Source organism: Myotis nattereri, assembly GCF_964212035.1.
Source record: "Myotis nattereri genome assembly, chromosome: 2".
In the NCBI taxonomy this organism is placed as follows: domain Eukaryota; kingdom Metazoa; phylum Chordata; class Mammalia; order Chiroptera; family Vespertilionidae; genus Myotis; species Myotis nattereri.
In genome coordinates, this window is record NC_138076.1 from 352,402 (window position 1) to 366,670 (window position 14,269).

At 53.3% G+C, this 14,269-nt stretch overlaps 1 protein-coding gene across 13 annotated transcripts in view; it reads right to left on the bottom strand.

The window, feature by feature from the left end:
* The window catches only part of AGPAT5 (1-acylglycerol-3-phosphate O-acyltransferase 5), a 62,133-nt gene that overhangs the window by 34,495 nt on the left and 13,369 nt on the right, over window positions 1–14,269 (bottom strand). For all 13 annotated transcript variants that reach the window (XM_081082584.1, XM_081082577.1, XM_081082581.1 and 10 more), the window contains exons 3-5: window positions 12,928–13,043; window positions 10,185–10,274; window positions 3,915–4,005 (exon numbers count right to left, since the gene is read on the bottom strand). In XM_081082584.1, coding sequence (XP_080938710.1) covers window positions 3,915–4,005; window positions 10,185–10,274; window positions 12,928–13,043 — 297 coding nt within the window. The remainder of the gene's footprint in view (window positions 1–3,914; window positions 4,006–10,184; window positions 10,275–12,927; window positions 13,044–14,269) is intronic.

Sequence of the window (14,269 nt, forward strand, 5' to 3'; positions counted from 1 at the left end):
AAAAGAAAAAAGAAATACCTACCACTAATATGCACACCACACTAACAATAACACCCCCCCGGCCCCCCCCCGCCCCCCCCCCCCCCAGGAAGGCACTGTGAGCAGCGCTAATGACTCCACAGCTTTCTGGTCCAAGCCGCCTCCTGCTCCAGCTCTGCCTTCCAGCTCCAAAGGCCCAGCCAGGCCAGCGAGGGAGGAAGAGAGCAGGAGACGGGGGCAGCTGGCAGGGAAGGCCCAGAAGGAACGGCCACCACGCCCACCACTGAGAAGTGGCCGCTGGGCAATGTCACCCGAACCAGCACCTCCAGCGCATGAAGCTCGAGTGGGCGAGGGCTGGAGTCCCTGTGTGAGGCGAGAAAGCAGACACTGTCTCCTCGTGACTTACGAACACACGTCCGGTCTGGTCACTGCCCAGGGCTTCGAGTGACATGAGAGAGCCGTCCCTGGCTCAAGCCTGAGAATCCGCGGTCTGTGCCGCGTCGCAGCACCAGGGTCAGCAAGTGGGGGTGGCCTCGCCAGGGGCTGTGAGAACCCCCGTATTATTTTATTTTTGTCTAATACCGTTTTACTAGCTAGCGCCTCCTTTCGATATATTTATACAACTTCTTCATATACTATCATACAATGCCTTCACCTATGATGCTGAACTATCCTTACCATTGTGTTCCTAAATGACAAGTTCCTGTTAGCTTTTCTGAAAATAAAGTTCTACTTTTGCTAATCTACTAGTATAACTGTGAGCAGCCTTCAATATACAACTTGCTTGCCTGGCAGAAACAGTGTCCTGAAGACTCTACCTATACTTCAATCTCTCAAAATCTGGTTTTGTCCTGGAGAGATTGCAGTTAAACAAAATCTTGGACAATTTATTTGGTAATGTGAATAGTCTTTTTTAAAAGAATGACTAACATTTAGTTTCAAGTAAGAAGGGAATTTAGAGACCATTAATATAACAATTTTCGAAGTAAACAATGTTAATTCAAGACACTATAACACAAACATATGTTAAATAACAACCCTAATACTGAATCAACATATTTTGTGCCTGATCTTTCTTCAGCAATACTTCCAGGAACGAGCAATAACCAGGCCTGGACATGCTTCGGGCTAAGACACATCAGACGCACCCACCTGCTCAGCCAGCGGCACCGCTGTCCAGAGGAGGAAGCGTGGTGCCTGGCATAATGACTTAGATGTGTGAACAAGTGCCAGTTTTTAAAAAATCTCAATTGTTTTTCTACTTGCTAAGTCAGGATCAAATGAAGGTATTTTAGGAGCAAAATTAACGATGCTTAGTAGCAAAACATATCAGACTAAGGCATTACTAGTTTCAACTTTCTTGAGGAAAAATTAACAGGCGGAGAAACAAGTCTTCTGTTTTTAATTAATCTCATTAAGTTGTGCCTGACGCGCAGGGAAACAGGAAACACTGTTTCTAGACCTGCTGCTCACGATCCATCGATCCATCTCCTCGGTGTGGTGTGGTGCGGATAATTACCTTCCGAGTCGCAAGAGAACAGACTTGAACAGACGGCAACAGTGTCCCAGTTTCAGAAGTTAAAGAAGGAAAGTGAGCAGTTAAACATTACATCAGGAATACAAACTTTTCTTCCCCTTTTGGTAGCTTTGAGAAAGATCTACAACTCAGAAAAATGGAAGGCCAATAACTGATCAATTATAGGTGGCTGGGTTCTTGTTAGACTAAGAAGCTCAAATGTATATCACGATTACACAATTTAAAAAATTACTTAAAAGTACTTGTTTTAAAACACATCACAAAATTGCTGTGGATTTTAAAAAATTAATTCTTAATAGGCATATAAACAGCCATCTCAGTTGAGATTAAATAATAAAGGTGAACTGATTTTAAAGTGACGGATTAAGAAATATGTGTTAAATCTCATTACACAGAGAAACAGCATAGGCCTGCATGAGCTGAGGTACCCTCCCCTGCCCAGTTGGTTCTGGGCCCTGGCCCTGTGGCCTGGCCTGGAGATGGGCCTCTGGGAGGCAATTAAGATTCAGTGAGGTCAGAGCTGCAGGCCTCCATCCGCCAGGGCTGTGTGCTCATCAAGAGAGGGAGGCACAGAGGAGCCTGTGTGCGCACTGGGAAGGCCGCGTGAGGACACAGCAGGCGGGCGGCAGCCTCCCACGCCAGGAGGATGCTTCTCACCAGAAACCGCGGCCACAGGACACCTGAGCCCCAGGCCCCAGGCCCCAGGCCCCAGGCCCCATCCAGGCTGGGAGAAACGCAGGAAGCCTGCTGGTGCAAGCCGCGGAGGCGGCCGATGCCGGGCCTGGAGCTTGGATTGAAATGATGACTCTGAGTAAATATAACACAGGGAACAAATCTCTTTGCATACAAACGTTTGTTTTACCTAAACAGATACACACTCACATATCACATGCCCCGTACATGCAGTTAACCCTTGAACAACATGGTCAAGGTGCCAACCCCACCTCAACATTCCCGGTCGTGTTTGACTCCCGGAAAGCTCCACCTCCCGTGGCCTTGCGGGGCGTTGGCTCCAGGACACCCGAGGGTGCCCGACCGCAATGCCGATGCCGTCTGTGAACAGCACAGCACAGCACAGCAGACAGCGCCCTCCACACCTGCTGTCTGCAAACAGGAAGTCACCGCCTCCCCAAAGCCCCTTAAAGAGATGGTGTAACTCCTGTCTAACAAACAGGGACCCACAGCAAAAGGGATCAAGTAGCTGTCTGGGTTCCAGAAATCAGACACGTGAGGGAACGCAGCCCCAGCTCACGGTCACGTACATCTCAGACTGTATCCTGGCAAGACGATACTGACGAACGCCGTGAGGAGGATGGAAAGGGAGAGAGTTGAGCTGCACCCAGCTGATGCAGCCCGCCCAGGCGAGGTGCCCAAGTCACCTGGACCCTCCAGCCCGCCCACCCCCACCTCAGGCAGTGGAAGGAGAGGTGCTGCTCAGCCCGCGGAGCAGCCAGCCGGCCTCGCCTCTGGAGCCCTGCCCTGAGGCTGACCTGGGTGCAGACACACAGCTGCTACTGTCTGCAGTTACTCCATCCTACGGAGCATTCACGTCAGATCACAATGAATTAACTAAAAATAAATCAAATTAAAAACGATTTCCTCGCTGCACCGGCCACGTGCTGATGTTCCCCAGTGCGTGGGGGAGCCACCACCTGGCCACGAGCGTCTCCACAGCCCGCTCTCCGGGATGGCGGTGCATGAGCCTGCTCAGGGTCCTCAGGACATCCCCACAGACCGGTGTGTGGGGACCCATGTGTGGGGACCTGTATGTGGGTGTCTCGCTTGTTCACCAGAGAAAACAGCAGGGCCACTGCTTTATGTTCACCCCCCATTTGCTCCCGGGTAGACGAGTCACCCACTTTTCTACAACATGGATGTCAAGAACACTCTCATTACTGGGGACATAAAGCAGCTTCCAAGTCCGTGACCCACTGTGTCGTGTTCTCCAGCAGACACGCCCCACCTTCAGCTGGTTCTCACAGACTGACCTGGGTCCGTCCCATCAGGTGTGTATTTCTTAAGCGATGAGGAAGCAGGCCGTAACACCAGGCAGCCGGCACCCAGACAGCCAGGAGGTGTCACCATTGGGGTTCCAATTCAGGCCTGTCAACTGCGTCACACAGAGCCCTCACGGGGCATCGTGCACCCACACGGTGTCACCTGAACCCCGGCACCGACACGGTGCTTGGCCAGCCTCTGAACTGCACCTCTCGGGTGTGAGACCTCGGCATGTGAACGAGAAGAACCCTCATTCCCTAAGGGTTACACGGACATAAACTCAGGGAAAACACGCTCATGCATTTCAATTGCTGGGAGACATAAACATCTTCTCTGGGAACAAAGACTTAAAGGTCATCGTCTTTAAAACGTTTTTCAAAAGCAGCGAAGGCTCGCTTACCTTCCTGAGCAGCGAACATCTGACTGGCGGAAATGACCTTCGTCAGCTCGGGGTTGTACCGCGTCCCCTCCGGAAAAATCACCAGGTACATCTGCGGGGCAGAAAGGGCGAGATTTGGGGTGTGAGCTTTGCTGTTACCTTACCCAGGCCAGCCTCACGGAGGCTAAGAGAGCGTCTCCCACGGCTGGAAACAGCACGTTCGTTTACATCTGGCCTTCATTTCAAGCAGAGCAACCAAACGCAAAATTCAAATGGCCTTACCTAACGCAGACGATATACAAAACGCAGCCTGCACTCACTGGTAAGTCAGTCACCAAGAGCCGACCATTTCTGATTGCCTGTTAATGGTCATTAAATGAAAACGCAGCCACAAAGCGCTGACTCATGCAAAGCCTCCATTAAGTAATGATTAATGAGTCTCTCTCCCTCCCAATTCTGCAAAATGACTTTAAAAAGGCATAAATTTTAGATATCTGTGTCCCTAAGGACATCTTATTTGAGGAAAGTCAAATATAAATACGTAAATTCCCATAATATAAAAGGTAACGAGTGTTCACATTTCACAAAGTACACAGTGTTACTGCACAGAGCCTCCTTGCTGCGTGCTTTAGGCGCTGGGGGGAAGGCACCACATCATGTGAGCTGAGTGACCCTCGGTCTGGGTGGCACTTACCTGCTTGGGAAGTCAGAACAGAAACAGTGAAACTGCAGGGTCAACCCCTAGACTCAGAGCTGAGCTACAAAAACAACACCAGCATGTCTGGTAGCCAAAGGACAAAATAAGGCTTCCACCCCACCTTTCCAAATGCACCACACACAGAAGTTAACTCAAACTAGATGGCAGCCTCAATGCACAGCTAAACCTATGAAACTTCCGGAAGAAAACAGGAGAAAGTCTCATAATCTTGAGTTTGGCAAAGAATTCTGAAATAGGACACAAAAAGCAGAAATCTTAAGAGAAGAATCAATGAATTGGAGGAACTAAAAACTGTTTTTCTTTTTTAAAAAATATACATATATTTTTATTGATTTCAGAGAAGAACGGAGAGGGAGAGAGAGATAGGGAGAAGGAGAGAGTCAATCATTGATTGGCTGCCTCCTGCACACCCCACACTGGGGATCGAGCCCGCAACCCGGGCATGTGCCCTGACCAGGAATCCAACTGTGTCCTCCTGGTTCATAGGTCAACACTCAGCCACCAAGTCAGGCAAACTGTTGCTCTTCAAGTCACTGTCAGGAATATGAATAAGGCAGCCCACAGACATGAGAGAAGTTAGATATTTTGTTGTCCCAAACTGAGACAAGCGGTGGCACCTCCACACAATGACATCCTACTCAGCAGTGAGAACAAAAACATTGACCCATACTTCACATGATCATGCGATGAATCTCAAAGAAGCCATGCTCAGCGGGAAACGCCAGACACCCACCCCGCCAAACAGCCCAGCCTGTGTGACTCCCTTCATCGCCCCTGCAGTGACGGAGCACAGCAGCGACCGACTGCCCGGGGACAGAACGGCACAGCCCCACGGGTGATCGGATGTGATGGACACACCTGACTGCTCAGTCTCCTGGGCGTGTGCATACAGCAACCCACCCAGTCCCACCTGCACCACCTGGGCATGTGCATACAGCACACCCACCCAGTCCCACCTGCACCACCTGGGCATGTGCATACAGCAACCTCACCTAGTCCTACCTGCACCACCTGGACATGTGCATACAGCACACCCACCCAGTCCCACCTGCACCACCTGGGCATGTGCATACAGCACACCCACCCAGTCCCACCTGCACCACCTGGGCGTGTGCATACAGCAACGCACCCAGTCCCACCTGCACCACCTGGGCATGTGCATACAGCAACCCACCCAGTCCCACCTGCACCACCTGGGCATGTGCATACAGCAACCTCACCTAGTCCTACCTGCACCACCTGGACATGTGCATACAGCAACCCACCCAGGCCCACCTGCACCACCTGGGCATGTGCATACAGCACACCCACCCAGTCCCACCTGCACCACCTGGGCATGTGCATACAGCACACCCACCCAGTCCCACCTGCACCACCTGGGCGTGTGCATACAGCAACGCACCCAGTCCCACCTGCACCACCTGGGCATGTGCATACAGCAACCCACCCAGTCCCACCTGCACCACCTGGGCATGTGCATACAGCAACCCACCCAGTCCCACCTGCACCACCTGGGCGTGTGCATACAGCACACCCACCCAGTCCCACCTGCACCACCTGGGCATGTGCATACAGCACACCCACCCAGTCCCACCTGCACCACCTGGGCATGTGCATACAGCACACCCACCCAGTCCTACTTGCACCACCTGGGCGTGTGCATACAGCACACCCACCCAGTCCCACCTGCACCACCTGGGCGTGTGCATACAGCACACCCACCCAGTCCCACCTGCACCACCTGGGCATGTGCATACAGCACACCCACCCAGTCCCACCTGCACCACCTGGGCATGTGCATACAGCACACCCACCTAGTCCCACCTGCACCACCTGGGCATGTGCATACAGCACACCCACCCAGTCCCACCTGCACCACCTGGGCGTGTGCATACAGCACACCCACCCAGGCCTATTTGCACCCAGTCCTACCTGCACCACCTGGACGTGTGCATACAGCACACCCACCGAGTCCCACCTGCACCACCTGGGCGTGTGCATACAGCACACCCACCCAGTCCTACCTGCACCACCTGGACATGTGCATACAGCACACCCACCCAGTCCTACTTGCACCACCTGGGCGTGTGCATACAGCACACCCACCCAGTCCTACTTGCACCACCTGGACATGTGCATACAGCACACCCACCCAGTCCTACTTGCACCACCTGGGCATGTGCATACAGCACACCCACCCAGTCCCACCTGCACCACCTGGGCGTGTGCATACAGCACACCCACCCAGTCCCACCTGCACCACCTGGGCATGTGCATACAGCACACCCACCCAGTCCCACCTGCACCACCTGGGCATGTGCATACAGCACACCCACCTAGTCCCACCTGCACCACCTGGGCATGTGCATACAGCACACCCACCCAGTCCCACCTGCACCACCTGGGCGTGTGCATACAGCACACCCACCCAGGCCTACTTGCACCCAGTCCTACCTGCACCACCTGGACGTGTGCATACAGCACACCCACCGAGTCCCACCTGCACCACCTGGGCGTGTGCATACAGCACACCCTCCCAGTCCTACCTGCACCACCTGGACATGAGCATACAGCACACCCACCCAGTCCTACTTGCACCACCTGGACATGTGCATACAGCACACCCACCCAGTCCTACTTGCACCACCTGGACATGTGCATACAGCACACCCACCCAGTCCTACCTGCACCACCTGGGCGTGTGCATACAGCACACCCACCCAGTCCTACCTGCACCACCTGGACGTGTGCATACAGCACACCCACCCAGTCCTACTTGCACCACCTGGGCATGTGCATACAGCACACCCACCCAGTCCCACCTGCACCACCTGGGCATGTGCATACAGTACACCCACCCAGTCCCACCTGCACCATCTGGGCATGTGCATACAGTACACCCACCCAGTCCCACCTGCACCACCTGGGCATGTGCATACAGTACACCCACCCAGTCCCACCTGCACCACCTGGGCATGTGCATACAGTACACCCACCCAGTCCCACCTGCACCACCTGGGCATGTGCATACAGTACACCCACCCAGTCCCACCTGCACCACCTGGGCATGTGCATACAGTACACCCACCCAGTCCCACCTGCACCACCTGGGCATGTGCATACAGCAACCCACCCAGTCCCACCTGCACCACCTGGGCATGTGCATACAGTACACCCACCCAGTCCCACCTGCACAGGGCATGTGCATACAGCACACCCACCTAGTCCCACCTGCAACACCTGGGCATGTGCATACAGTACACCCACCCAGTCCCACCTGCACCACCTGTGCATGTGCATACAGTACACCCACCCAGTCCCACCTGCACCACCTGGGCATGTGCATACAGCAAGATGCACCCAATCCCACCTGCAACCTGGGTGTGTGCATAAAGCACACCCACCCAGTCCCACCTGCAACCTGGGTGTGTGCATAAAGCACACCCACCCAGTCCCACCTGCACCACCTGGGCGTGTGCATACAGCACACCCACCCAGTCCCACCTGCACCACCTGGGCGTGTGCATACAGCACACCCACCCAGTCCTACTTGCACCACCTGGGCGTGTGCATACAGTACACCCACCCAGGCCCACCTGCACCACCTGGGCATGTGCATACAGCACACCCACCCAGTCCCACCTGCACCACCTGGGCATGTGCATACAGCACACCCACCCAGTCCTACTTGCACCACCTGGGCGTGTGCATACAGCACACCCACCCAGTCCCACCTGCACCACCTGGGCATGTGCATACAGCAAGATGCACCCAATCCCACCTGCAACCTGGGTGTGTGCATAAAGCACACCCACCCAGTCCCACCTGCACCACCTGGGCGTGTGCATACAGCACACCCACCCAGTCCCACCTGCACCACCTGGGCGTGTGCATACAGCACACCCACCCAGTCCCACCTGCACCACCTGGGCATGTGCATACAGCAAGATGCACCCAATCCCACCTGCAACCTGGGTGTGTGCATAAAGCACACCCACCCAGTCCCACCTGCTACACCTGCAGCTGGATGTACATCAGGCACCCTCACCAACAGCTCTTCCATAGATAAAAACCTTGCCCCTGCTGTGCTGTCGTAAATGACAGGTTTCCTTCTCTCTTGATCCGTATTTTCTATAGCCACTCCCTGACTGATGGACTCCTAGGTTGCATCCTTACCTTGGTTGCTGTGAGTGTTACTGCAATGAGCACGGACGCAGGTGTCGCTTCGAGACAGTGGTCAGATACATATTTTTCGATCTACGCCCAGAAGTTGAACTGCCGGATCCGATGGCAGCTCTAGTTTTAACCCTGGCGGGCTCTCTGCTCTGTTTGCCGTAAGGACCCCACCAATTTAGGTTCCCGCCAACAGCATCTCAGGGCTCCCTTCTCTCCACACCTCCTGACGTCCTGATAGCAGCCACTCTACCAGGCTGAGGTGACACCTGCCTGTGGCCCTGACGGGCGATCAGGGGCGTGGACACCTTGTCACGTTGCCCCCCCCCCCCCCGCCCCAGGGCTTCTTTGGAGAGTGTGCAGTCAAGCCCTTTGCCCATTTCCAGGTGATGTGTTTTCTTGCTACTGAGCTGCTTGAGTCCCACGTATTTTCAAAATTAACCTCTTACAGGATACATGGTTTGCAATATTTTCTTCCTTTCCAGAGGCGCCTTTTTTCACTTGGGTTTGGTAAATCCAAAATTATCCCAAGCTTTTAAATTTATTAACAAAAAAATAAGAGGCTTTCATTTAGGATGCTGAATGCTCAAAGAATCTCTCTCCCACCCGAGAACACCAGCCCCACGCCGAACATCTGCAGGTGAGCCGTCCAGAGCGGAGTCCCACGGCCCCTCCGTGCGAAACAAGGAGCGCTCGGCTGTGAACAAGCACCTGCCGCGGGCGCTTACCAGCTGCGGTGGAGGGAGAACTCCTCCTCACCACGCGCTGCAGGGAGGGCACGGGGAGGACAGGAAGGAGCCTGACCCTGGAGGAGAGGTTCTGAGCCACAGGGCCCCCGGGCACTGGAGGAAGCGCAGGCACTGATTCCTGGGTTCTGGGGGAGCAGGGTGAGGGCGCCGGGCGGCCGTCAGCATCTTTCTAAGCGAATACCGAGATTCTTTGGGCGGGGGGTGGGGGGGGGGAATTTTATAAAGTAATACTTACACTGAATGGTTCTTTGTTTGCAGATACTGACACTAATTTTGACTTTTAAAATAACTGAATCTACACAAGAAGTCACACGGCCCTCAGAGCCAGAAAGCAGCCGCCTGGACGCGCTGACATGGAGACCAGGCAGAGCAGGTGGAGGCCTAAGTGACAGGCAGCCGCCTGCTATTTATAGACCAGACACCGCGTCCTCCCTGCCTGCTCTCTCAGGTCAAACCGAGCCCCAGCAAAGGCCCGCCATCCGTCCGCAGCCACCGTCTCATGTCCCCATGTGCTTGCTCTATGGGGAGGGCTTCTGTGGCCTTAACAAAGCCCTGAATTACTCCTTACACACGGACAACAGCCTGGCAGACAATCCTTACATCTCACCAAGTCCTAAACCGCGCACCGAGCGGAGGGCGGCCGTCACTTACCGGGGTCCCAGCGCTCACGTAGCTCAGCAGCTTCTGGCGCATCTCCTTCTCCCTGAACCTCGCGCTCCTCTTGACGTAGATGCCCCCGTGCTGCAACAGGCCAGAGAGCGAGCGTTACTGTCACAGCACCAGCGGCCGGCACCACACAGGCCGGCAGGAAACTCCTGAATACGCTCAAACATTCCCATCTAAAGGACATTAGTTGAAATTCTCCTATGATGCAACAGAATTCAAATAAAGCTGCATATTGCAAAGTACATTATTGCTTAGTTTTGTTGGCAGTTAAAATAAAAATGCTTTATTTTTTAAAAATGCATTTTTAAGATAAAAAACGTGATCTCAGATGCATCTTAGTTCTCAATTTTTCCACTAATTGTGAAATCACTACCAAGTGTGCTTAAAATGTCCACATTTATGGTCTTTCGGGTGTCAGAAACTAGCCCGACTAAGATATGTCCGCAGCACTGCCGCCGACGAAACCGTGTCCCCCACATTCCTGTGTCGAAGTCCTGCCCTGCGAGGTGACGGTGTCTGGGAGGGGCCTCCAGGGAGAGATGCAGGTCCTGAGTCCCCGGGTGACCCTAATCCCACAGGACAGGACGGTGCCTTCCAAGGAGTGGAGAGAGGCCACAGCGGGAGGAGTCAACGGCAGGGAGGAGAGGCTGGAGGGAGAGGCCTGCCAGCACTGCCCCCCGCCCGTCCCCGCTCAGGGCCTGGGAGCAAACAGGCCTGCTGTGTGCGCCCGCCCAGCTGCAGGAGCCTGGCCCACGCAGAACCACGCAGGAACCTTAATGAAACTCCCATCAGGGCAGCATCTGCCTCTACTTTAGTTCTGCTTCCCTCTGTGCTAAGTCGAGCTCGTCTGCAGTAAGTGGACTGGCTGCACCGTGCCGTCCGCATCCAGTCTGAGTGACAGGAATGACGAGAGAGGCAAGCAGGGGTCTTCCACCGGGTGGCGGCTCCTTCCACGTGTGCACCGGCCATCGGAGCGCAGAGAGGACACTCCAAGGGCCACTGCTTATTCACCCGGACAGACAGGACTGCCGGGGGCCCGCTCTGTCGGAGATCAAAGCCACGGGCTGCACACACCACAGGTGAGACTCCTGAGCCTCCAGGGACGTGCGTCTATTCTCCACGCAGCGTTTCTTCCTGTCACTTGACCTGCTTACTAAAGTCTATTTTAATTCAAAACATCCCAAGAGACTGAAGCAAGAAGCTTACTGAGCAGGGGAAGTGACATGCGCCACAAGAAGGGTATAGAGAACGTGGTATTTTCAGAAAGAGCCCAAAGGAAAGGCAGGACAGGAGAGAGTGGAAGTGGCGGGGGCGGGGTGGGGGGGTGGTGGTCCTGGTGACACCTATCCTGGGCCCCGGCACTGACAGGCACTGACGTCAGGCTGAGGAACAGCCTGAGGGAGGGCAAGGAGGGAGGAACACCTGCCTGGGAAGACAGCTGCTAGGGAGGCCTGGGTGGGCAGGACAGCAGGAGCGGGCCTGGTGCCTCCAGAACAGGGCTGGGCGGGGAAGCGCCCGACACGTGTGGCTGGGGCAGACCCTCGCACAGCAGGGCACCGCCACGCCGGCACGGAGAGCACACGCACACCCCAGGCCTCTCCAGGGAGCAGAGCAGGGCAGGTTGTTCTGCAGCTCGTCAGGCTCACGCAGGCTACAGAGCAACCCTGGCTGAAGGCCCATCAGCTTAGGCACCTTGAGAACAAACCTACCATGCCCAGGTTACCTGAATAGTAGAGTGGATGGGCTAAAGGACTTCTCAAGTTATTGTGGGATCTTCGTGTTCTCAGAAAAAGACCCAAGACCCCCAGTCACTCTGCCAACATTCCCAGGTCACTACTAAATGGTAGACTCCTACCACACCCTCAGCTAAGCATCTTCCAGGGCTCTGGATGTTTAAGGCTGGTCTTCAACTACTTCATAAAACTGTGATTTTGATTTTTTGAGAATACAGCCTGTCTTGGGTTGGGAAGGTCAAGGAAGAGAAGAGAAAGGATCCTAGTAAAATGGAAATGAAGGAAAACTGAGATGGGAACAGTGGGTGTAAGTTGTCTTTTTACTTTGAAAGATGTCTTGACTTCTGATTCTTTTAGAATTCCAAAACAGTACAGAATCTGTTCATGAATATTCTTTGCTCCACAGAAACTTACCCTCCTGGGACTGCTGCTCATGGAGCTAAAGCACCCTTTTCAAACAAGACTATCATTTATGATTCTTTTTTTTTTTTTTTTAAGAGAGAGTAGAAGGGAGGGAAGAGAGAAGGAGAGAAGCATCAATGTGAGAGAGACACATCAATCGGTTGCCTCCTGCAAGCGCACCTGGAATTGAGCCTGCAACGCAGGCCCGTGCCCCTGACCAGGAATCAAACCATGACCCCCTGGTTCATGGTTACCACTCAACCACTGACCCACACAGGCTAGGCCATAATCACTTTTATTATTGCTTTCTTAAGGTAACTGTCTATCAAATTCTATGCTGTTAAATTTCCCTCTTTGTCTGATTTCTGTACATTTGCATTTTTGCTATTTAATAAAACTGTCTAGATAGTCAGACATGTATACAAATACACACCGTTAAAAATCTGAAATAAAATTACTTCAATTTAGTAAAAGCTATTAAACTCAGAAAAACAACCCCCAACCTATACATTTATGCCAAGCGTATATTTAACGTTTAAGTCTAGAACGTTTAGAAGCTGGACACACGTTTAAAAAGCGCGGGAGGGCGTTACCTGAGAGAAGTAACAGCCGTACAAGGGGAGCCACTTGAGGCCGTCCTTCAGCACGTAGCGCACGTGGCCCAGGGCGCCCTGCCGGATGGCCAGGATGTCCGCCACGATCCAGTCCACTGTGGAGACAGGCCATCAGGGCGCCAGCCACAGGCGCCGGCGCCCTCCCACAGCCGGGCGTCCCCACCACGCTCTCGAAGGAATTTGCTTGGAAAATGTTAAGATTCAAATTCTAATATTACTTTAAACCAACAGGAGACATTAAAAAAAATATATAAATTCTGTATTTTCTAATTTTTAAAAAATATATATTTTATTGATTTTTTTACAGAGGAAGGGAGAGAGTTAGAAACATCGATGAGAGAAAAACATTGATCAGCTGCCTTCTGCACAACCCCTACTGGGGATGTGCCTGCAACCAAGGTACATGCCCTTGACCGGAATCGAACCTGGGACCCTTCAGTCCGCAGGCCGACGCTCTATCCACTGAACCAAACCGGTTACGGCATGTATTTTCTAATTTTTGTTGTTTAGGGTTGTTTGCTCTTTGTATTTTTGTTAACCCTCACCCAAGGATATTTTTCCATTGATTTTTAGAGAGTGGAAAGGAGGGGGAGAGACACACGACCTATTGCCTCCCGCACATGCCCTGACTGGGGCTGGAGATCAAGCCCACTGAGGTACATGCACGTGACTGGGATCGAACTCGGGACCCTTCAGTCTGTGGGCCAATGCTCTATCCACTGAGCCACACCACTAGCGTTAAGAGTTTTTGTTTTGTATTTCTTGAAAGGCATTTATTTCATGAACAAAATGTAAAGGTTACAAACCACCAAAGCAACCCAAAAGCAGAGATAAAGTAAGCTTCTCTAATTCTAAGTCTAGGAATTTGACAAAATGATAAGCAAAAACACAGTTCAGTGAAACTGCCCAGTGCCCCTGAGAATTCCGTATATGCTAAGACGGCCAACAAAGGCCGGGACACTGCGCCGGGGAGCTGCAGGCCAACACTGGGTTACAGGCGCATCCAAACCAAGGACCTCAGCGCCTACAACTGTGCCGGCAGCTGCACAAAACCCAGCACACACGCCCAGGCTGCTGACAGCTCTCACTAAGGGTGCGAAAGCAAAAGTAAGAGGCGGGAGTGAGTTTATGCCAACAAAAACTTGTAGGAAGAAAGAAACCGCTAACTGATCTTTCACAGGAATCCTGAGCACGGACTCGCCTGTGGCAGGGAGGAGGGAGGAGGGAGGAGGGAGGAGGGATGAGGGATGAGGGAGGAGCAGTGGGCAGTGGGCAGAGGTGGGAAAAGGACTGAGGAAAGAAAATGACAGAAAGAGGCCAA